The 24604-nt window shown below is 37.7% G+C and overlaps 1 protein-coding gene across 3 annotated transcripts in view; it reads right to left on the bottom strand.

Annotated features, from left to right (window-relative positions):
* Positions 1 to 8348: 8348 nt before the first annotated feature.
* Efcab7 (EF-hand calcium binding domain 7) overlaps positions 8349 to 24604 on the bottom strand; it is a 53462-nt gene continuing 37206 nt past the window's right edge. For all 3 annotated transcript variants that reach the window (XM_005353456.1, XM_013348504.1, XM_026782242.1), the window contains 4 exons: positions 21875 to 22023; positions 16109 to 16318; positions 14333 to 14440; positions 8349 to 8599 (listed from right to left, as the gene is read on the bottom strand). In XM_005353456.1, the coding sequence (XP_005353513.1) occupies positions 8525 to 8599; positions 14333 to 14440; positions 16109 to 16318; positions 21875 to 22023 (542 nt within the window). In that variant the 3' untranslated portion in view covers positions 8349 to 8524. The remainder of the gene's footprint in view (positions 8600 to 14332; positions 14441 to 16108; positions 16319 to 21874; positions 22024 to 24604) is intronic.

Below are 24604 nucleotides of genomic sequence, written 5' to 3'. Positions count from 1 at the left end.
TGTGTGTGTATGTGTGTGTATGTGTGTGTGTATGTGTGTGGGGTGTGTATGTGTGGGGTGGGGGGGTATGTGGGGGTGTGTGTGTATGTGTGTGGGGTGTGTATGTGTGTGGGGTGTGTATGTGTGTGTGGTGACTGTACATGCACACAGCACGTGTGGAGGTCAGAGGACAAGTTGTGATGAGAGTCCTTACCTTTTTGGCTAAGACAGGATCGCTCCTTGGCCTAGAAATTACCAGGTAAGCTAGACTACCTGGCCAGTGAACTCTGGGATCTAGGGCTCCACCTGTGTTTTCTCCCCATCTCACTGTTACTGGGACTGTAAGCACACACCACCTCGCCAGGTGTCTACATGGGCTCTGGGATCAAAACTCATGTCTTCACACTTGGCCACCTTCCCAAGCCCTGAAAAACAGTTTATCTAGAACTAACATCAAGAAGAATCAAATATGTTTCTTAATATACTATTTAGAATAAAACATAAGCTTTCAATGTTGGATTATATTCAAAGGCAAGGAAGATATAATTCTTTTTTAGCAAAAGATTTATTTTTATTTTGTGTTCTGTGAGTGAATGTATGTGTACCATGTTTGAGGCCAGAAGAGGGCACCAGATCCCCTAGAACTACAGTTAGTTGGTTTTAAGCTCCCAATATGAGTGCTGGGTCACAGAAATCGAGTCCTTTGCAAGAGAAGTAAGTGCTTTTAGATGCTGAACCACCTCTCTGATATCTATTTCTTGAGAAAACTACTAATATATCATTTAGGAGGATGCACATAGCTGAATTCCCAGATTTAGTTAAGTTCAGTCAGTGAAGACATTAGCAATCTGAATTTCTCTGCCTACACATATGAATATATACACATGGAAAGCAGGGGAAATGTTGGATACATAGAAATATGAAGCTTGGTCCAAGCTCATTTCCTTATACAGTATTCATTAAAGAAAGTTTTAAATCTTCTCAAATAATTTGCATTCCTTTCTAATGATTTAAAGAAATTTATTTTCAGCCAGGTGTGATGGCAGTCACCTTTACCCCAGCACTCAAAAAGCAGAGGCAGGTAGATCTCTGTGAGTTCAAGGCCAGCCTGGTCTACTGAGTTAGTTCCAGGACAGCCAGGGCTGTTATACAGAGAAACCCTGTCTTCAAAAACAAAACAACAACAAAAAAATTATTTGCTATAATCATCAACCTTTGGAACTGAAACAAGTAGTAACTGGTATGTATATGAAATTTATAACGAAAAAGATGTATACAGAATTATAATGAAGTGAGGTTATTAGCCCTTCAACTTTTATTTAATACACGGTTCATATACTGAAACTAATTATCAAGAAAAGAAATACCAAAAAAGTAATTTATTAACATGTCAATAAAGCCTAAAAGGCACTTATATGAACAAAAGCTACACATTACTGTCAAAAGCAAAACACAACTCCATTTTGTAGACATTCTTATTATCTGATGTCACCAAGTGACAGCAGAATAACCCACACTGGGGACAAGAATGATGATCTCGCAATAATTTTTCTACTCAATGGTTTTATCAGGCCAGCAAAGCATTCTCTCAATTTAAAACAAACAAAAACACAACAAAAAATAGTAACAGGGGTCATTTGTCATTTCCTATAAGAATTTTCAAGAATTTGTGGCAGATAAAATTGAATATTTTTATCTAAGTCCAAGTTAATGCTGAATTGTTGCAAACGTCAGTGAGTTTACTCCACTTGTTAAGCCTAACATCGGTTGTTCCTGAGTTCAGGCTTAGTTAGCTCATTCCTGTATAATCTGAATTCTTCTAAAATGATGACTTATATGGAACTACAGACAGTTAATGCGGAAGTTTGTACATATTCTGTAAGTTAAGTCGCAAATTGGACCTATAAGTTAGTAATGTATTTGAAATTTTAATTTGAGTAAGATATAGTGACATTTAGAGGCCATGACTCTAAATGAAAGCTTTTTCCTGGGCCAAAACGATTAAATTTTTAAACTCGTGTTTCAATATCAAGTGATTATTCATAAGGCTGTATGTGAAAAGAACTGATAGATGATAAATTGGATTTGTTCCTTTGAATTCATTTTTGGAACTTTCTATAAAGAATATCAGTCTGAATTAATTTATATAAATATTTGATGTACAAATATTAATATTTTAAATGGCAAAAGATAAGATTTTTAAAAATACAGATTATAAAGGACATTTTTCAAGAAATAATGAATGTGTTTGGCATCCCATCTCATCAGTGTTCTCGATTCCTTGTTACATCATGGGGTAGGTTAATAATATTCTTCTCCTAGAGCAAGCCAAGTCCTAATCCCCAGAACCAATGATTACTCCCTTATAAGGCTAAATGACCACAGACAGAATTAGGCTAAGGATTTAGGGATGGGGAGACTACCCCAGGTGACCTAGGCAGACTGGATGCAATCCCAAGTGGTAGTATGGCTACCATATTAGCTACACTGGCCTTGCTGCGACACATGGCCGACAAAACAGATTTAGGGAGGAAAGTACTTTTTGTTTCTGGTTTCAGAAGCTTTAGCCCATTGTGGTGAGGAAGGCATGGCTGAGTTCATGATAGCCGGGAGTGTGTGACTGGAGCTCACATCAGGACAGCAGGCAGGAAGTGGGCAGAGCTAGTAGTGGATATAACCTTCAAAGGCCCATTCTTAGTGCAGTACCAGCTGGGCTCCAGTGTCACCAATCAGGGACCTCCTTGTTCCAGGACATGAGTTTGGGGGGAATGGTTTAGATTTGAACCACAATTCTATAAGAGAACATGACCGTGAAGACAGATAAGAGTGATGTCGTCACTGGTGGAGGAATAGGAGTGATGTCGTCAGGAACTCTGAAACACAGCCTGCTACTACATGGAAAGAACAAAGAGATGAGTGACCACCCACTCGGTGGGACATCCCACTCTCTAGGCCCTTCATACCAGGGCAAAACCCTGGGCTCCCCCTCCCCGACTTGCTCTAGCCAACCAGCAGGCAAGTTTCCTGCAGTTAGGCTTCTTCAACACCCCTATCCAATCCACTGGACCCTGCGAGTTACAAGTTTCACTCCACCCCCAAACCCTACTATCACCCCCTCAACCTCAGTGGAACTCTGAAACACAGCCTACACAGAGAGGATCAAGAGGTGAATGACCACTTACCCGGTTGGGACACCCACTCTCTAAGATCAGACCAGCAATTTATGAAAGAGAATAGTCAATGGGATGATGTTAGTTCTTTGAAAATATTAATATTGCTGACAAACTTTCACCAAATTAACCCAAAGAAAGAGGAAAACAAAAGTTTATAAAATTAGAGATAAAAGAGAGAGACATTAATACAGATACCAGTGAAATCAAGAAGACTGTAGGGAAATACTTCGAAAATATATAGTCTAACAAATTAGAAAGCCTAAAAGAAATAGATGAATTTCATTCTTTTTTAAAAAATATGCATATGCGTATGAGCACTGTGTGTGTGTGCTGGTGCCTGAGGGGGCCAGGAGAGGGTGTTGGATCTTCTGGAGTTACAGAAGGTTCTCAGCTGCCATATGGGTGCTGGGAAATGGGTCTGCTGCAGAAGCAGCAAGTACTCCTAACTGATGAGCCGTCAACTGATGAGACCATGGCTGAATTTCTTAACACATATCACCTACCAAAGTTAAAAACGAAACTAATTTTTAAAAACAAGTTAACCACAGCAACAAGATTGAAATAGCAATAAGAAGTCTCCCAATTACAAAGCCTAGGACCTAGTGGACTCCCCACAGAATTTTACCATACTAAAGGACTAAAATAGATGCTTCTCAAACTACTTCATCAAATAGAAAAGGGAAAAACTCTTTCAAATTCTCTTAGGAGTTTAGTGATACACTATATTGGATAAGACACACACAAAGAAAATAATAATAATCTCCCTGTGAGCCCAGATGCAGAAAATCTGAGAGAAAAACTACTGGAGAACTAAGGTCAAGGACGTTCTGAAAAGCTATCATCCGCCACATTCAAGTCTGCTTCAGCCCCAAGTGGTTCAACATATGGAAAGACATGAATGGTCTCAAGGACAGAATACACATAGTAATCTCACTAGATGCAGAAAAGGCCTTTGACAAAACCTAACATCCCTTCATACTGTACTCTTGGAGAGACAAGAGATGGAGCAAATATGCTTCAGTGTAACAGTCATTACACAACAAGGATCGTGCTCAACAGAGAAAAACTCAGCATTTCCACTAAACAAGGCAAAGATATTCACTCTCTCCATCTCTGTTCAATATAGTGCTTGACATATTAGCTAGAGAAACAAAACAAAAGGACATAAAGGAGAACACTAACCACGTAACCTAGCAATCTTATCTCTAGGTATCAAGGAGAAAATGAAAACCTGATTTACAAAAAAAAAAAACTTCACAAGAATGTGTATAGCACATCTATTAAAGATTGTTTAAAAAAAACTGGAAAAGACCAGCTGATAAATGAGTGAATAAATTGTGGTATAACTATATAATAAAATATCATTAAACAATCAATTTCATCTCTATCTACCAATTTCATTTTCATGAAACTTTAGTCCTTTAGTCCACTAAGAAGAATGAAAGTTATGGTATAACAATTTTTAAAATTCCGAAATAAGGCCAACAAGATATAAAGGTACTTGCTGCCAAGTCCGACGACCCAAGTTCAATTACTAAGAATAGGAGGGAAATGACTCTCAACATATGGCTTCTCCCTTCCTCCCAACTGAATAAAATGTAATGTTTAAAAATCTGAAATAAAAACCCTACAGGAAAAGAAAGATATTAAAATAGAAGCTCGAGATATGGAATACATTCTCCTAGGCTGAGAAAAGGACTGGGGTTTCATGAAAAATTATGTATTTAAAAATGTATGTTAGAGCTACCGCCTGTAATACTTGTTCTCGATCTATCTTCTCTGATAGGCTATGAGAGAGGGCAGAAATAATGTCTGACCTGCTCACCTCTGCATAAGCAGTATCTAAAGCAATGTGCTCTGAACATATTAGATACCCAATATGTACAAGATTAATTGACCTATTGCATATTATATCAATAGTCAGAGATACAATAACAGAACTCTAGGGCAAATGAAAAATGAGAAAGAACCTTAGACTTCTATTACCCGCCCTTTGTAAAGCTTCTCTATCCCTTCAAGGTCAGTTGAAGTTAAAGCTTGCCCTTCTGACTTTCCATGTGTGTTGCATGAACTTTTCTTGGGGAGACTTAAAAAAGGCCCTACTTACCTCAGATAAGGCACCTATGACAGCAACATATAAGTAAAAGGAAGCTCAATGTGTTTTGGAGCTTACTTCCAGAGCCTAGGTAAAAGGCTACTTACGGGACCATAGGTGAGCCCCTCAAACAACCTCACTACCAAAAGTCTGGTCTCAGCATGAAAGACAACTTCACCATAGCCACCCTCTATATATTTCACCAGGTGCGGGAGGGAATGTCAAGATCTCAGAGGAGAGTCCTGCCCTAGCTAGGGTTTCTATTGCTATGCTAAAACACCATGATCAAAAGCTCTTGGGTAAGAACGGGTTTATTTCATCTTACATTTCCAGGTAACAGTCCATCACTGACAGCAAGCGAAGGCAAGAAGTCAAGGCAGGAACCTGGAAACGGGAACTGAACAGGGATCACGGATGAATGCTGCTTACTGCTGTGGACAATGGTCTTTTATCCTGTCACTTGTATTACTTTTAATAAAATGCTGATTGGCCAGTAGCCAGGCAGGAAGTATAGGTGGGGTGACCAGGCAGGAAGTAGAGGCAGGGCAAAGAGAACAGGAGAATTTTGTGAAGAGGACGTATTCTGCAGTTGTGACCCAGACACAGAGGAATCAAGATGTGACTCCCTTGCCAAATAAGGTACCAAGCCATGTGGCTAACACAGAGAATTATGGACTAATGTAAGTTATAAGAGTTAATAAGAAGCCCGAGATACTAGGCCAATCAGTTTATAACTAATGTAGACCTCTGTGTGACTTCTTTGGGACTCAGTCAACAGCTTTCTTGATGACTTTCCCTCCCTGGCTTGCTCAGCCTTCTTTCTTATCTACCCAGGACCATCATTCCCAAGTGATCCGGATCCTCTTGCTCAGCCTTCTTTCTTATCTACCCAGGACCATCATTCCCAAGTGATCCGGTTCCTCTTGCATCAATCATTAATTAAGAAAATGCCCTACAGACTTGCCTACATCCCAACCATTTAACCTAAATGAAGAAAACCTGAAAGTTAAAATTTCAAGTCTGGTTAAGAAATTCTTCTACATTTACCTTTGATAAACCTAGTAATTTTTCTGGAAATGAGATGGAAATGGAAAATTCAGTACCAATAGAATTCATGTCCAGACAAAAGGTACATTGCTTATGCCTCTTTCCTCCATCCATTCTGAAGCCAACTCTCCATTTCTAACTCCCACTAAGGGTCTTCACAAGATAATCCTCCCTTCCCTGTCTTCTGGTTCTGGAGACCAAAGCCTGGCCATGCACACTGAGCAAGCACTGACTAAGCTGCAGCCTGTCCCAGAGTACCCGTTTTTTAAGTACACAGTGACTTTGGCACAAATAAAGGAAGCTTGTAAGAATTAAGGCTACCTGGTCTTGATTTCCTTAGACAGAATAGTGATAGTCAGCAAACATGCATCAAAGCAGCCCGAAGTTGTTCTAGTAGACTGAACTACCGCTACTTCCTGGTCCTCAGATTCTCTCTCCACATGAATCTTTCCTATTTCCTTTAAATGAGCTCCATCATTTATTTTCCTCAAGTCATGATGCAGTTCCTTCTTTCCCTTAGAAGTTAAGCAGGTTGGATAGCAATGGTAGAAATTTTACGCTATATAAAGCTAGCAGGAGCCACATATACACACCCTAATAATTATAGTCATAAAGAACTGAAAGGCAGTACTTTTTAAGAGGAGGAGACTTGGTATTCATTTTATAAAGCATGAACAGTTCTTATACATTTTCCATCGAGAAAGAGCATATATGCGTGGGTTTGCAGACAGTTGTAAAGTCCAACATAGCAGCCTTGTTAGTCACTAAGAGCAGCTTAACAGCGCTGAAAATCCCCCCAATACTCACTCGCCCCCTAGTGGTCAAAATCAGAACTACAGTTCTGCTTTCCTGGTTTATACCCAAGATATGATTATGTTTCTGCTGCATATTTAACCTACACAAAAATAGAACTAAGAGGTCACTAGCTTAAAAAAAACCTGTCCACATCAATATCCAATAAAAAAAAATCAGTGCAGTGATTAAATACAGTAATTTAAGAAGTTCTTATGGTAGTATCTGAAACCTAACACATTGGTTAAAATATCAGAACTGGAGAATGCTCAAGTGAAGGGAAAAGGAAGCTTAACTAACAGTAATTTGCCTTCCACAGAATGGGACTGCTGGGAGAGGGAGCCCCTGCCCCAGCTGCCAAGGCTTCAGGACAGAGGAGAGCGGGTTTGTCGAACCAGGTCATGCCCATGCTGCTTAGTACTTCTTCAAGGCTCCGTACATTTTTTTTTCTTGAGTCTCTATGTTCCTATCATCTGATTATAAAACCCATAAACTATGTTGGGAAAATATAAAAAACTTTTTTATATGTTTTTAGCACCACATAAAATTTTCTGAAACTCAGTATTAGGTGAAATGAAATATATGGCCACAGTTGTTGAACTTATAAAGCATTTGACAATAAACAAAATAATTTTATATCTCACTACCTTTAATGAGACATCTGTCTGAAGAGTTCAAACAGCGAGGTAATGACAACCTATTTTACAGATCTAAATCAACGGTCCAAACTCCAAATCACATTTAAACTATGTGCATGCATAGTGTAGGCAAAAAAATAGCTTTTGCCAGATGGTATTCATAATCCAAAAGCTGACATTGGCCAAGTTCTCTGCTACTGGTACTGACAAATAGTATTTAATTGCTCGATGACATTTTTTAGGCTATGCACTATCTCCTTAACTGCTACACAGGGTTAACGCCAACTGTTCCCAAGTACCCTCTGTGCAAGAAAGCGACTGACACACTGGTGAGAAATTTGTTGTTGGCACAAAATATTGTATAATTGCCAACAGGTTTTGGCTTCCTAATGCAGAAATGGTTTTCTTCCGCTCCACTTTAGCTCTTTGATAGTTAGACCCTTAAATGGCTATTTCTGTATTTACATTGTCTCTTAGTATTTTTACACATAAAACAAACCAGAAGTATATAGTCTGGAAGTCACTGAATATTACTTTTAAAAATCCTATCTACAATTTTATTTTCCTTTATTAAAAAACAAAAAGTATTTATATTTCCAACTAAATTAACAAGACAGCCACACATTTTAAAAACACTATTTGAATTTTAATAATAAAATATATAACATGGACATAAAATATAAATGCATAGAAATGAAACAGATTATTAAGTATACCAGTGTCATAGAACAGCATTTAGCTAATAAATAACAGATTTGATCTAAAATACTTCTTAGTTTGATAGCTCCAAGTGGAATTATTTAAGATATAAGGGAAAACACACAATAATATATCCATTCTTGTCGTTCATTCAAGGGCATTACATGTTGACAAACCTGCATATAAAAATAGAAAGCTTTTATTTTTATTTGATAAATTATTGTTATTTGCTAATTTTAAATAGGACATTTCTAGGCTTCATATGATTTTTTGAAAAGTAGCTGTAAAGCTATGTATGGTGGAGCATGCCTTTAATCCAAGCATTCAAGAGGCAAAGAGAGTCAGGCAGATCTCTGAGAGTTCAAGGATAATCTGGTCTATACAGCAAATTCAAGGCCAGCGAGGGCTCCACAGTGAGATTCTCTCAAAAAAGAAGAAAGAAATCACTGTGAAACCAGAGGCAGTGGCATGTACCATGTGTTACGAACAGGCATGACTGCAATGTACTTGGGAGACTTAAGCAGAAAGATCATTTAAGCATACAAGATCTGGACTAGCCTTGGCAACATGAAGCATATAATTAATAAAAGGGTGATTACTACAGTTTTTTTTTTTTTTAAAAAAGATGATAGTACACTACCTATTGGTATAACCTCAGAAGGCTCAGGCTTGAGGATTCCAAGTTTGAGGCTAGCCCGGGTTACACAACCAGACCCAGTCTCTAAATATCAGAAGGGAAAAGGAGGGGAAGAACATGTGTGCAGATAAAATTGTTTGTTTTCCCTCGCATGGACTGGCGGTTTATGATCTGAGGACTAACAGGAGAATCCAGACTCAATCAGCTTTATTAGAGTAGTTCTACTGGGTGAAAAAGGGCAGTGGGAGGTAAGTAGACTTTCCCCACCAAGCCTAGAACATTGTTCGTAATTGTGGGTTCATGCACAGTTGTAGGTGCATATATACACATGTTCATGTGGGTACACATATGTGCATGTACACATGTAGAGGCCAGAGGTCAAGTTCAACTGTCATTCCTCCAACTCTATCTATCTTAGGTTCTGAGACAAGATCTCTTATAGGAACCTGGCCCCTGCTAATCAAGCTAGCCAGTGTTTCTCATCCTTCCTAATGCTGTGATCCTTTCACACAGCCCCTCATGTTGTGGTGACCCTCAACCATAAATTATAACTTCATTACTGTAATTTTCCAGTTATGAACTGTGATGTAAATACCTGATATACAGGATATTTGATATGTGCCCCCTGTGAAAAGGTTGTTTGGCACCCCCAAAGGGGTCATGACCCACAGGTTGAGAATCAAGAGTGTGTGGTATTGGGGAAAATTATTTTAAGGCATGTTACTTTGTTCATGTTGTATTTGCTTAACTCTGTGAAGCTGTGATTTTTTGCCTGTCTAAACACCTGATGGTCCTCATAACGAGCTGCATGGCCAATAATGAGGCAGGAGCGAGGACAGAGGATAGAGGCTGGCAGACAGAATATAAATAGAAGGAGAGACGAGGAGATGAGGGGCAATGAGAGAATAAGAAGAGGACATAAAGGCCAGCTATCTAGCCACCCGGCCAGCTGTGGAAGGAAAGCAAGTTATAAAAAAAAAAAAAAAAAAGAAAGAAAGAAAATCTAAAAACCCAGAGAGAAAAGGTAATTGGGATAATTTAAGTTAAGAAAAGCTGGCAAGAAACAAGCCAAGATAAGATCAGGCATTCATAACTAAGAACAAGCCTTTGTATGTGATTTATTTAGGAGCCAAGAGAAAAACATTACAGTACATTTTGGTGGCCAACATGGGGCTCAGATATACATCTAGAGTTTGAGAAAAGCTGAAAAAAAAAAAATAGACACGGCTCCTTTAAGAGGCACTGATGTTCAACTGGCAGCACTAAATAGAAATTAGAAACTGTGGCAAGCAAAGTAAAAACCGCTTGTTACAACACAGGTACCAGATTGCACAGGTAACAAGGTTTAACGCAGTTCTCAGTCACAAAGCTCTGACCAGAGGGCAAGCTTTGGGCTTGGCTTTCATGACCCAACCCGAGAGTGGGCAGAACCAGCTAGCTGCAAGAACATGTAGAGGAGCCAGGTGAAGCTTAACAGTCTCAAGTTTGCTCGTGCAGTCAAAAAAGCTAAAAGACATGCAATATAAGAGATCCAGATGGAAAAAGCCTCTAAACAGGTTCCAGTGTGTTTTACAATGTGTGTAGCTTAAGAAAGAAAGAAAATGGGTATAGGCACTTATTGAAAGAAACAGTTTTAGAAAATAAAGTCTTTAAAGAGACAGTATAAGTAACATAAAAGTAAAAAGCCACATATAAAGATGGGAAATACAAGGCAGGATGGTGGTGGCACACGCCTTTAATCCCAGCACTCAGGAGGCAGAGGCTGGCAGATCTCTTGTGAGTTTGAGGCCAGCCCCATCTACAAGACCTAGTTACAGAATAATTAGTAATGTAACAGAGAAACTCTGTGTCAAAACAAAACAAAAAGGATGGGAAATACACAGGGAGTCTGGATCCTATGTTATTATGTTGATTTTGAATTTTTTGATTTCTGAAAAGCAAAGGACAGCAGCTAAGAGACCTGGAAATGAAAGAGGGCCTGTGGAAATGAACCAGTCTAGATATTTTAAGAATGTCTTAACTTTAAAGGTAAAAAATGTATTTGTCAAATGGAAATCAATAATGCTTTGGAGAAGAGGTTTTGCTTTTGTTTCCATGAAAAACGGCTGTGAATTTGTTCCAGGTCGACCTGGATCTGGTTTGATCAGGAGAGACCTCCTGAAATTTGACAGGTGATATCAACAAAGGTTATAACTGATCTTCCCAGGACTAGGCCATTTTCTCAAATTTTCTCTCTGCGACGCTAAAAATACTTCTCTCACACTCAGCAGAAAGCAGTCTAAAGAACAAAATGTCCACATTCCCAAAAGAAAAGGGGGTCTTTGGTTATTTTGTGGGTCATGGATGTTTGTTATATTTAGGGAAATATAGGATAAAAAGACAACTATTAATCTCAGATATTTTGCATTGGCATGGATTTTGGTATATGGATACAAATTCAAAGTCAACTGTTGCATTGTATATATGGTTTTACCCTTGTTTAAAGAACTTTTGTATATTGATACAAATTTACACACTGTATATGTTTCTACTCTTGTCTAAAGGGTTGTTGTAGATTGATACAAATTTAAGGTTGCTTTTGTTACCATATATTGCATATGTGTTTTTCCTCTTGTTTAAGGTATTGTACCTATGCGGTTCATTTAAAAAAGTAAGGTAAAGTTCTAGTTTTTGAAAGCTATTATTATAAACTATATAGGACAATCAAGAAATATTTATTAGGTGAGTAGTTAACCATATAACAATCAAATTTGTACATATGTTGGGTATGTTTTCTAGGTTAAATAGATATATTTTAGATAGATGGTCTTCAAATACTTCAAAGACCTATAGAATATAGCAATTAAAATGTTTTGTTAATTTAAAAGATTTTCATGACAATGAGACAAATCTGCTCTTGGCAGCACCAATTTACTTCAGAGATAATGGACACTGGAGATACTCCTTATTTGCTTTCATTTTGGTAAGGTTAGTCACTGGGCAAAGAAACTGCTCTTATCTTTGACTGCTGATAATGTGCTGTGCAGACTGAACATGCAGGCCACACAGGAAAAAGACACAACAGCCCTTCAAAATTCCTGCTTCACAGCAGAGCATGCCAGATATTCTGCAGGACACAGAGAAAAGTGACTAATGAATTTTGCCAAAACAAGGTAGGACAGCCCTTCAAAATTCCTGCTTTACAGAAGAGTCTACCAGACATTTTACAGAACACAGAGGAAAGTGTCTGACAAACTGCTAACATAGGTGGGACAATCTGCAAATTTCCTGCTTCATTGAAAAATCTACAAGATATTCTAGGTCTGTAGGCTGAAGATGGATGCCCCAACAATGCAGAAGTACTTTGGGTGACTGTCCAGGCAGTCAGATGTCTTTGTCATTTCTAGAGTTTTGGAAGTTGTTTGCAATGCACCTTTTGTTTAGTCAAATAATATTATATCCTTCTTGGGTCTTTGATGAAATTGAAGACTAGATAGTTAAAATTGCAGTTTTCCTTAGATATGATAGAAGGTAATTTAGTTATAAAATTTTAGATAGATTATGGAGTATTTCTTTAAATTTACCAGATACAAATGAATTGGAATTCAGTACATTGTGAATGTAATCTTTACTTGATAATTGTTCTTACTTTAAACAGTCTTACGATGTCAAAGTTACAATTTTTCATTTTTGTTTAGAAAGGAAAAAAATGGGAAATGTTGGGAGAAATTATTCTAAGGTGTGCTACTTTTGTTTATGCTGCATTTGTTTAATTCTGTGAAGCTGTGATTATCTGCCTGTCTAAGACACCTGATGGTCTAATAAAGCGCTGAATGACCAATAGCGAGGCAGGAGCAAGGACAGGCAGGTTTGGCAGATAGAGTATAAATAGAAAGACGAGGAAAAAAGGAGCAATGACAGAACAAGGAGAGGAGGACATAGGGGCTACCCAGCTACCCAGCTACCTAGCCAGCCATAGAAAGATAAAAAATAAAAGCCCAGAGGAAAATGAAGTTGGGAGAAATTAAGTTGAGAAAAGCTGGCAAGAAACAAGCCAGGCTAAGGCCGGACATTCATAACTAAGAATAAGCTCTGTATGTGATTTATCTGGGAGCTGGGTTGTGGGTCCTCCAAAAAGACAAAAGAGTAAAATGTCACACTACAGTCTGGCCTGTGATATGGCCTATTTCTCTCCCTAGAACTGGTGTTGCACACTCTGCACCTTCATGCCTGGCTTTTCCAAGGGTTCTGAGGATGCAGAGCAAATACTTTACCCTCTGTAGTCTGTTTCTTAAGTCTTCATTGGAGAAACTTAAAGAAAGTTGTCTTTACCCTTTACCTTTAAATTACTCAAGAAGGTTGTGGAATTTCACAGAAAACACAGGGGAAAGGTGGGGGTGGTAAAAAAAAAATACTCTAGTAAGCTTTTCTCTGTTTCTTTACCAGACCCTGGGAGTCTGCTGATCATTCTTGCCTTTCACTTTGTGACCACATCAGAAACCCAGAGTCTGCTAAAAACAAAATTATAGAGCTTGTTCTGGCTCTGGACTTAGTTACTTATCTAAAACTTTGAGATGTTTCTTCTCTCAGGTAATCTTGGACAATCTTAATTTGGGGTTATTAAAATAACTATTATTAGTCATATTATTTGGCATTTCTCCATATGATATTCCAAAGTGCTTTTACATATATTATTTAATTTTTATTTTTCTATTAATCTTTTGAAGGACCTAACTAATGTTTTAATTTTACCCTTAAACAGGAATAGAGCTGTTAAGATGGCTCAGATAAAAAAGTGCCTCACCCTCATCTGGATCTAGGGAACATACAAGGTGGAAGGAGATAATCAACTCTTATTGGTGTCCTCTGACTTTGACATGCATTTTGTGGCATGAATGTGCATGTATGCATGCATGTACATTGCACACAAGTACACACAATGTAAAACAATTTTTAAAAGAAACTAGAACAGAAAAGTTAAATGAATATTACTCTTCATAGCGCCCACCAGACATGGTGGTTTGCAATCCCAGCACATGGGAGATGGGGGATTGAAGACCCAGAGTTGAAAGCTCAGCCATGGCTACACAGTGAATTCAAGGTCAGCCTGGATTACATGAGAAAATAATCCAAAACCAACGCAAAAATCCCACTACCTCTCCTGTATTTAGTACTAAGAACGTCATGCTTAAATAACTTACAATTTCATTTCATGCCACATGCTTATTCATAGCATTAATAGCAAATATTTCTTTCCAAAGAGAGATGACAAAAGGTTTTGGAGAACATTTACCATTGTAGATCTTGGAGCCACTTCTACTGCAAAGACGTTGAGTCCTCTATTGTTGACACAATTTTTACTTAGTTCATTGTTGATGTGAATAATCACTTTGTCATCTGACTGTAGAAAATTATAAGTCTTTAGTTTTGAAAAATAATAAAGATATAAACCTCAGAATGAGACCTAAAAATCTGTTTATAGAATCTAGTCCACTACAAATTAATACAAACCAGATGCTGCTTTCTGCTCAGTGCTCTGGGTTTTTTCATTCATTCCTTTCTAAATGATGACATAAGCTTTTCTTTCAACTGAGTTTTGGATTTTCCCTTTAATCTTCATTCCCAGACCACTGTGGACTGTAACAGCAAGTTAGCTCATCCTTGGTTTATTATAGCAATAATGTCTTCTTTTTCTTTCATCTTTATTTTCTATCATTCATTCACTCAGATCCTACCTTCCAACTAATATGCCTGAAACATCCATTTAATTGGGTTCCTCTTTTATTCACTAACTCAATAAGCATGTGTTTATTTAATATTAACTGCATGCCAGGCACTGTTTTAGGTCCTAGAAAGACTGTTTAAGATAACACATATGATATGGATCCACTCTATCATTCTTTTTGACCTTCTAATAATCCTTCACACCACACCTTCCCTTTCTTTCTTCTACTGTTTGCCTTGTCCTGAAGCTTGTCTCTCAGTGTATCTAAACATTAGATAGAGCTAAAATCCTACTCTCCACTCCTTTTCCCTCATCACACGTTGTTCCAAAGATCTATGGTCTAAACAACTGTGAGATGAAAGTAGACTAAATCTACTGTGCACGCAAACAGAATATAGGACTGGATGTTTACTTAGCCTCTGAGATACTCTCTGAGAGTATTGTCTTCCTAAGTAACTCATACACTTGAAAGCAGGGTGTTGTGGAATATTAGTTTAAGATGTGTTACATTCATTATACTGCGTGATATTTGTTTAATGATGCAACAATGTGTTGCATTCTTTTATGTAGCATCTGTTAACTCTATAAAGTTGCAATATTTTGCCTGCCTAAAACACCTGATTGGTCTAATAAAGAGTTGAACAGTCAATAGCTAGGCAGGAAAGAGAAATAGGTGGTGCCGCCAACCAGGGAGAATAAATAGGAGGAGAAATCTAGGCTTGAGAAAAAAGGAGGAGTGAGAAAAGGAGGAGAGATGGATTCCAGGGGCCAGTCACCTAGCCATACAGCCAGCCATGGAGTAAGACGGAAAGAAATACATACAGAATAAAGAAAGGTAAAAAGCCCAGAGGCAAAACATAGTTAAAGAGAAACGGGATAATTTAAGTTAGAAAAGTTGACTAGAAACAAGCCAAGCTAAGGTCAGGTATTTATAAGTAAGAGTAAGTCTCCATGTATTTATTTGGGAGTTAGGTGGCAGGCCCTCAAAAAAAAAAAAATCCAGTAGAGAACATGTTTCATATTTTCTGGTGATCCTGCTATATAACAAACTAAACAAGTATTTTGAAAATATTTTATATAAACAAAAAATATATCTCTATTTTGTATGCATATTATACTGACTCTTCACTGATCTCCAAATTTTAAATTTCATATTTTAAAATAAAAACAATGGTCTTGAGTCATTATAAAAAATGCTATGCCAAGTTTGCTTCATAAATCCTAAAATGAATAACTGTCTATTATAAATATTATAAGCATAGTAGGGTATTTGGCTGCAATGTAAAAAAGAATATTATTAGAAAACTTTATACCAAAATAAGGAAACTAACTCATAATCGATACCTTATTTTCAATGATAGATGTTATCCAGGTGTCATAATTGCAAGTATGTACAATTATATTTTCATAGCCATCCATGACTTTAGCATCACTTCTACCAAGGACGGACTTGCAAATGGCCTTCTCAAGTTGCCCACTGCATGCCTCCATATGGATCGCTTTAATTCTTGGCTTGCATCTTTCTGCATAGATATTGATGACAAATGGGCATGCCTGGAGAGGGAAGCAAACAAAAATAGGCTTACCCTTCTGGTAGAATTTTAAATAAATAAACTTACTATAAATGTTTCTCATCTCATTTAAGATTCATTTGGCTAGCAAGATGGCTCAGTGGGTAGAGGTGCTTGTCACCAAACCTGACACTGAGAGAGAAGCTAGACAAAAGGACAGTCCTGTCAGGAACTTGTGAGATTTCATCATGCTACTCAGAACAGAACCTAAGCTAGAATGTACAGCTTATATTTAATTTCTGGACTCTCCCATTTAATATATGAGACTACTATAGAGAGACGAATAGATTACAAGTAACTGAATCCGCAGACAAAGAAAGCCAACTCTCTTTTGAACAAAAATCCTGTGAAGACGGTAATCCCAGTTTTAAAAGTTATACCACTCCACTATTAATCAAAAACTAGCTTGCTTGGGCCTGGAAGAACTGCTCTGTGGTTAAGAGCACTTGTTCTTCTGATGGAGGAAGGTCATTGGTTAAAAAAGAAAGAAACTGCCTTGGCCCAATTACTGGTTAGAACATAGGTGGGTGGAGTAAACACAACAGAATGCTGGGAGGAAGAGGAAGTGAGCTCAGAGATGCCATGCTCCCCTTTCCCGGCCAGGTGATGAAGCAAGCCGCCAGGTCAGACATGCTGAATCTTTCCTGGTAAGACTGGTGCTACACAGATTACTAAAAATGGGTTAGGCAAAATATGAGAATTAGCCCGTAAGAGGCTAGAGCTAGTGGGCCAAGCAGTGTTTAAAAGAATACAGTTTCCGTGTAATTATTTCAGGGTATAAGCTAGCCATGCAGGCGGCTGGGTGCCGGGGATACAGCCCCGCCGCTCATATTACAACATTCTTCCAGAAGACAAGAGTCTGACTCCAAGCAACCATGTTGGCCAGCTCACAACCACTTGTAACTCCAGATTTAAGGAATCTAATGCCTTCTGGCCTCTGTGGGCCCTGCATGTACATGAACATCTTGCACACAGACACACACAAATACAAATAAAAACTTTTTTAAAAATGTTCTTTCATTTTGGCTGACATAGTAACTAACACAGTCTAAGACCCAAAGGCACAGCAAACTAACTTAGAATCTTTAATCCAAACAAGTGAATTAAACAAGCTTTGTATTGTCTTTTGACAAACCTGGGCAGAGTCTGCACCAAAGCTCACATTTCTGGTTGAACTTAGATTAACATTTCATGCAAATGTATTTGTATCAATTAAAAGACACACTAAAAGGCTGCATGATGTAATGTAATTCAGGATGTTTTCAGTTTGCTATGCAGCCCAGGCTAGCCCCAAACTCAACGCCTCCTGCATTAGCTTCCTAGGTGCTAAGACTTCAGACATACACAACCATGCCATGCAGTCTTGGAGGCCTTTAAGACATCTCGCCCTGAATTTTAAAAATGATTCTCTGTATCTTTTCCAATAGATGATTTAATAGTAGTTTCAGATAAAATCATAATCAATACATGAACTGAAATCAAATCCCCACAGATAAAAACTTTTTAAAAGTGTCTCCATTAGTTGGATAAAACTTCAGATGAATATAAATCAAATTTAAAACAATTTTTAAAATTCTCATAAACTTTAGGAAAAAATGATTATTTGTAGTACAAATAATAAAGACCCAGAGACAGATATCGGGGTTCAACCCAAAAACTAGAAAAGTAAAGTAGCCAAGCCACTGGAGAAGTCTAACCTCTACCAAGATTGGGCGGCCACCAACTATGCAGACTAAGCCTCTCTCTCCTGTTATATTCCCTCTAGTGCTGGAATTAAGGGCATAGGACTCCCTAATACTGGGATTCAAGGTGTGTGTCACCACTACCTGACCTCTATGGGTCTTAGCTTTGCTCTGGTCTTCAGCCAAGATTTATTTATTGAAATACAAATAATATACCACTACAGCTATTATTATCAGATGGTTAATGGCATGTGTCATTACTGATCTTAAACTTTTTCAATTCACTTGAAAAAGAAAATGGGCTGGGGATTTAGCTCAAGTGGTAGAGCATTTGTCTAACACACATGAGATCCTGTGTTCAACTCCACCATTTAGAGAGAGAGGGAGAGAGGGGGATAGGGGGAGAGAGAGAGAGGGAGAGAAAGGTATCCCTATCACAACTCAATTTGTAGAGCAACCAGTGCCACCTGATCATCTTTCAAGGTCAAAAAGTGAGAAACATTATTCATACAAGCAGGAACACTACTGAGTGCCAACCAACCAACACAATTAAGAATTTCTCACATACATGTTTCTCCAAAGACTGTCAATTATTTATGGCTTAATATTTAGATAACTCCTTGCCATCATGCCCCCAAACATAAAATAAATACAAATTAGCATGATGATCTATGTGAGTCAACTGTACCTGTCCAGCATTGATCTCTCTTGTGAGCAACACATCACAATTTATCATTCTTATTTTAGTTATAGTAATATATATAGTTATATAGTAATATATATCACATCTGTGATGGTAAGGTTTTTATTAACTTAACATAAGCTCTAGGTTTATCTCAGAAGAGGAAAAGTCAAATGAGAAAAATGTGTCCATCAGACTGGCCGGTGGGCAAGGCTGTGGGGCATTTTCCTGATTAATGATTGATGTGGAGTGGTCCAGTCAATTGTGAGTGGTCCTGGGTTATATAAGGAAGCAGGCTGAGCAAGCCATGGGGAGCAAATCAGTAGGCAGTGTTCCTCAATAGCCTCTGCTTCAGCGCCTGCTCTCACTCCCTTCATGATCTAGAAGCTATAAACTGAAATAAACCCTTTCCTCCCCAAGTTGTTTTTGATCATGGTTTTTGTCCCAGCAATAGAAAGCAAACTAGGCCACCATCCTTTGGCACTTTCTGCTGTATGTATTTTTCCTATTAAATTTTATTATTTTTGTTTTGTTTTGTTTGCTCATGTAGCTCAGGTTAGCCTCAAACTTGCTATGTAGTTGAAGATGACTTTGAACTGACATACATTACCATGCCCAGGTTATGTGGTGCTGGGAATTGTACTCCAGGCTTTGTATATTCTAGGAAGGCACTCTTATCAACTGAATGCCATCCTCAGTCCCCTTTCTGCTGAAATTTCAAATAATGGAGATATATTATCTATTCAATAGTATTAATAAAATTTAAGTCAAATAAAAATTTACCTCATAATTTTTACCTCTGGTTTCAAAGACAAGTAATATTAACAAATGGTTTTAAATGTTTTCAAGTTGCTTTATTGCTTTTAAATAATTTCTACTAAGAAAAATGTGAAGCAGAACCAGTACTGTTTATAGACTAAAAGTAGCTTTCACAATTATGGGTAAAATGTAAGAAAAAATTGCAAAATTTGATTAAAGAGGGGTATTTAAAAATTACAGTAACTATTCACATTCAATTACTAAAAAAGGCAAAAAAAATTAGAAAACTCTGAAAGCACACTTCTAAGGAATACTGAATGATACCACGACTAGAAATTTAGTCAAAGTTTCAAAGAACTTAATTTTAAATCTGACATTAGCAGTACTGCCTTTATAAGTTGACTGAAGTGGGGCTGGCAAGGTGGCTCAGCAGTTAAAAACACTAGTTGCTCTTCCAGAGGACCTGGATTCATTTCCCAGCAGCCATATAGTAAGCTCACAATCACTTGTAACTTTAGTGCCAAGGGATCTGACACCTTCTTCTGACCTCTGTGGACACAAGGCATGCATGTAGTACCCAAACATACATGCAATCAAAACACTTATACACATAAAATAAAATAACCTAACAATAAGTTGACTGATGTGATGTGGGATGCCCTTCTGCATATGTGTTGCTTTTATTGGCTGATAAATAAAGCTCTTTTGGCCAATGGTTTAGCAAAGTAAAGTCAGGCGGAAATCTGATATATGGAAAAAGGCAGATATATGATATATGGAGAAAAAAGGCAGAGTCAGGCAGACACCATGTAGCTGCTGAAAGAGAAAGAGGCCCAGAACCTTACCGATAAGTCACAGTCTCATGGCAATACACAGATGAATAGAAATGAGTTAAGATATAAGAGCTAGTTAGGAATATGCCTGAGCTGTTGGCCAAACATTGTTGTAATTAATACAGTTTTTGTGTGATTATTCAGGTCTGGGTGGCTGGGAAACAAAGAAAAGTCTTTGATTACATAATGTAGTGCTGTGGGACAATGCTCTAGTACTCTGTAAAGATTTGTCACTCATATTGGTTTAATAAAATGCTGATTAGCCAGTAGCCAGGAAGGAAGTATAGGCCGGGCAAACCAATTCTGGGAAGAGGAAAGGCTCGGTCTGCAATTGCCACCCAGACACAGAGGAAGCAAGATGAAAATGCTACACTGAGAAAAGGTACCAAGTCACACGGCCAAACATAGACAAGAATTATGGGTTAATTTAAATTGTAAGAGCTAGTTAATAATAAGCCTGAGCCAATAGGCCAAACAGTTTATAATTAATATAAAGCCTCTGTGTGTCTCTTTGGGACTGAACAGCTGCAGGACCAGGCAGGACAGAAAACTCGTGTTACAATGATGTATGAGAAAATGACTAAAACTGTAAAACTATAACCAAATATCTTACTACTTAATACGTGGCTTGAGCTGAAACCCTTAAATCCTGTATTTTAAACAAGACACAGAATTTTAAAAAGTCTAGTTTTTCTCCTCTTCTGGGCTTAGAATATTACTTAACTTTGTACCTATTGTGACATCTCCAGTTTAAAATAAGTTGGTGTCATGAACCTGGGACAGTGGAGCCTAAGAGAGAGGTGGACTAAAGTCTCATGCAATAGTCAGCTTTATTCAGAGCATCAGACAATTTATACTCTGAAGCCAAGCATGGCCAAAACATGTTTTTCCATAGAGGTATATAAACAAGTAACAGCCAACTATAATGAATAATCTGAAGTAAGCTCACTCCTAACTGCTGGGAGGGACACGACAGCACATTCCAAGAACAATTCCCTGTTTTTGAAGAAACTAAAGTAACAAGACTCTTGTCTTGTTTTCTTAAGAGTTTTCTCACAAGCACTCAATTCTTCTCACACAACTCCATTCTCAGACCTTGTTCTAACAAAATATATACATTTTAGTTACTAATTTCCATCTGCACATTAAAAAGTTCAAACTTTTTAAAAATTATTTTTATAGGTATTTTTTATTTATTATGTACACAATATTCTGTCTGTGTGTATTCCTGCAGGCCAGAAGGGGCACCAGACATGATTACAGATGGTTGTGAGACACCATGTGGTTGCTGGGAATTGAACTCAGTACCTTTGGAAGAGCAGGCAATGTTCTTAACTGCTGAGCCATCTTTCCAGCCCAAGTTCAAACATTCTTGTATCTGACTAATCATAGTTGATAGTAACTACTTTTTTTTTTTTCAGTAAAGAACAGAAGCTTCAGTAAAATACTAGAAACATACCATGTCCTCAGGATTCTAATTACACTACTGAAATTCAAGGATTTGAGTGCCTGGATTTAAAAGTCATCTATCAGGAGTGTTTAAGGTGAAAAACAAAGCCATTGTCAATGTCTGAGTGTTTTACCTCTGTCAGTTCCAGAGCCTTATTGTATCCCATCGAGTGTAGAGTCACCCACAGGTCAAGAGGGTCTCCTTCTCGATCATTGGCTTCCATCAGATGCAAGTCCATAAATCCCTGTCTTGTTAATTCATTCTTCTTTGTGTCAAAGTTTTCTGTAAAAATAAACATTTCACCAGGCAGTGGTGGCACACCCCTTTAGTCCCAGCACTTGGAAGGCAGAGACAGGAGGATCTTTGTGAGTTCGAGGCCAGCCTGGTCTACAGAGCGAGTTCCTGGACAGGCTCCAAAGTTACAGAGAAACCTTGTCTCAAAAAAACAAAACAAAAACAAATAAAAAACAAACAAGCAAAAACCCAAACATTTCTTCCATACATTATTTAAAAGTCCATGCAGTTAATAAAACATCTATATTATTAACCATAAACATTCAGTTGTCAGCAAGAAAATGGGGAATAAGAATCCTTCAAACCTACTTCTTTTTCTAATTTTCCACAGTTCCACACAGGCACCATCATGGGATGTGATCCCCCCCACCAGATATTGGCAAGTTGTAACTAACTAGTGCAAGCATATCCCAAAGTTAGAGGAAACTGTAATTTTTCTTGGTAAATTCCAACCTGACCACTCATTAAGAGTTTATATTGGTAGTTAAAAAAAGTTAACATGCTTCAAAATGCCCCTTCAACTCACCAGAACCTGAATGAAAATGATATAATGTCTCCCAGACTACTTGAGTTTCAGAAAGGGAGAACTGATGAGGTCAGGCTTAAGGAGACTAGTACACATATAATTTCTCTAAAAAATTGTTGGTATGTCTCTGAAAAACTGTTAGAAAATGGAAACCTGCATTCCCAAAAGGAAGGCTAAATAAGCTCATTTAACATTATTTGTGAGTAAAAACTATCACTATCTGAACATATATATGCATATATATATATATCTGTGTATATCTAATAGCTATTTATCCACCTACATGTCCTATTATGATTATCCTGAAATGAATCTATAGATGCTAAACACCATTAATAAATTATATTTTGGCAACTTCCCACAACAAGAAAGATTTACTTCCCAACTTCCATCTGTATTACACTCAAAAGAAATGAGACAGTAACTCTTTCCTACGCACTATTATGAAAAAAACAAAACATACCTGATTGACTAATGTTTTAAAATGTTTTATAAGTGAAATAGATTCACAGCTTTTTTTTCCAAGAAAAAATATGCAAATTAAAGTAGGGAGAGTAATGATAGTAATGTCCTACTATTTAGTAAAGTAAGATAAAAATTAATATTTGATATGCAATACAAAGAAAGTATTAAAGAAAAAATGTGTCTTTAATACTATACTATGTGAACCAGCAATAACTTAATGACCTTTAAAACCTAAAATTTTTAATCCTTATTAATTTTTAAAATTTATTAAAGGGATGGGTATAAAGCTCAGTGGTAAAGCAATTCTCTAGCAGACATTACCCTGGATTTAACCCTTACACTACTAAAAAGAGTGGATTATCCTATTAACCTCTGACACAAAGATTTGCATAAAGCTATGATAATCAAGAGTGGTGTTAGTGAGAGAACTGAGAATAGGTCAATGCAACAGCATATTTCCATACTACTGATAAGCAGCAAAGGGGAAAACAACACAATGACTAAAGAACTCTCCAGCCATGTAATCAAACACCTGGATAGTCATATCTAAGAATAAATACATCTGAGCATAGACCTTAAACCTTTCACAAAGAATAACTTCAAACAATCCACAGATGAAAACGTACAACACGTAACAAAAACAAAATTCTACAAGACTGTAGAGGAAATCTAGGCAGATTTTTGTTTGGTGACAAAGTTTTTAGATACAATTTTAAAAGCACACAAACCAAGCCAGTGTGGTGAAGTATGCCAATAATCCTCAAGTTTGGAAGATAGAGGCAGAAAAATTAGGAGTTCAAGCCCACTCTGGGTTACACAAGACCATGCCTCAAAAGATAACAATATGTCCTAGATTACTTCTCTGTCACTGTTATAAAGACAATGATCAAAAGCAAGATGGGGAATAAAGGGATTATTTCAGGTTACAGGTCACAATCCATCATAAAGGGAAGCCAGGGCAGGAGTTCAAGGCAGGAACTGCTGCTTACTGGCTTTCTTCTTGCTTCTGCCTATCTAGCTTCCTTATAGACCTGAGGACCACCTGCCTGAGGCAGGGGCACTACCCACAGTGTGTTGGGCCTCCTCCATCCATTAGCAACCAAGAAGATGCCCCATAGACATGTCCATAGACCAGTATAACAGAAGCCATTTCTCAGCTGCTGTTCCCTCCTCCTGGGTGTGTCAAGTTGACAATCAAGAATAGCTAACACAGTACACAAAACATGTCCTAAGGAAGAAAATAATTTATCAACAAGTTATACTCTGTGAATAATATTGCTAGAAAAATAAAAATATAAGCCATTAACTGGGAGGAAATACTTGCAAAATATATATCTGATAAAAGATACAAATTCACAACACTTGAGAGAGCAGGTTCTGCACCTCACCAGGGTAACATAACAGAGCCAGGCCCAAAGTTGTAAGCGTGGGAGAGCTGTCCCCACTATTCATCTGTCATGCAGGGGTGTGGGTTGGGGAGAGATGACTCCCTTACTCCTCATCCTTTAATCCTTACAGGAGAGAGAGAGAGAGAGAGAGAGAGAGAGAGAGAGAGAGAGAGAGAGAGAGAGAGAGAGA

Source organism: Microtus ochrogaster, chromosome 10 (genome assembly GCF_000317375.1).
Source record: "Microtus ochrogaster isolate Prairie Vole_2 chromosome 10, MicOch1.0, whole genome shotgun sequence".
Classification (NCBI taxonomy): domain Eukaryota; kingdom Metazoa; phylum Chordata; class Mammalia; order Rodentia; family Cricetidae; genus Microtus; species Microtus ochrogaster.
Note: the sequence above shows the minus strand (reverse complement) of the source record. Positions and strands in the feature narration are given on the sequence as shown.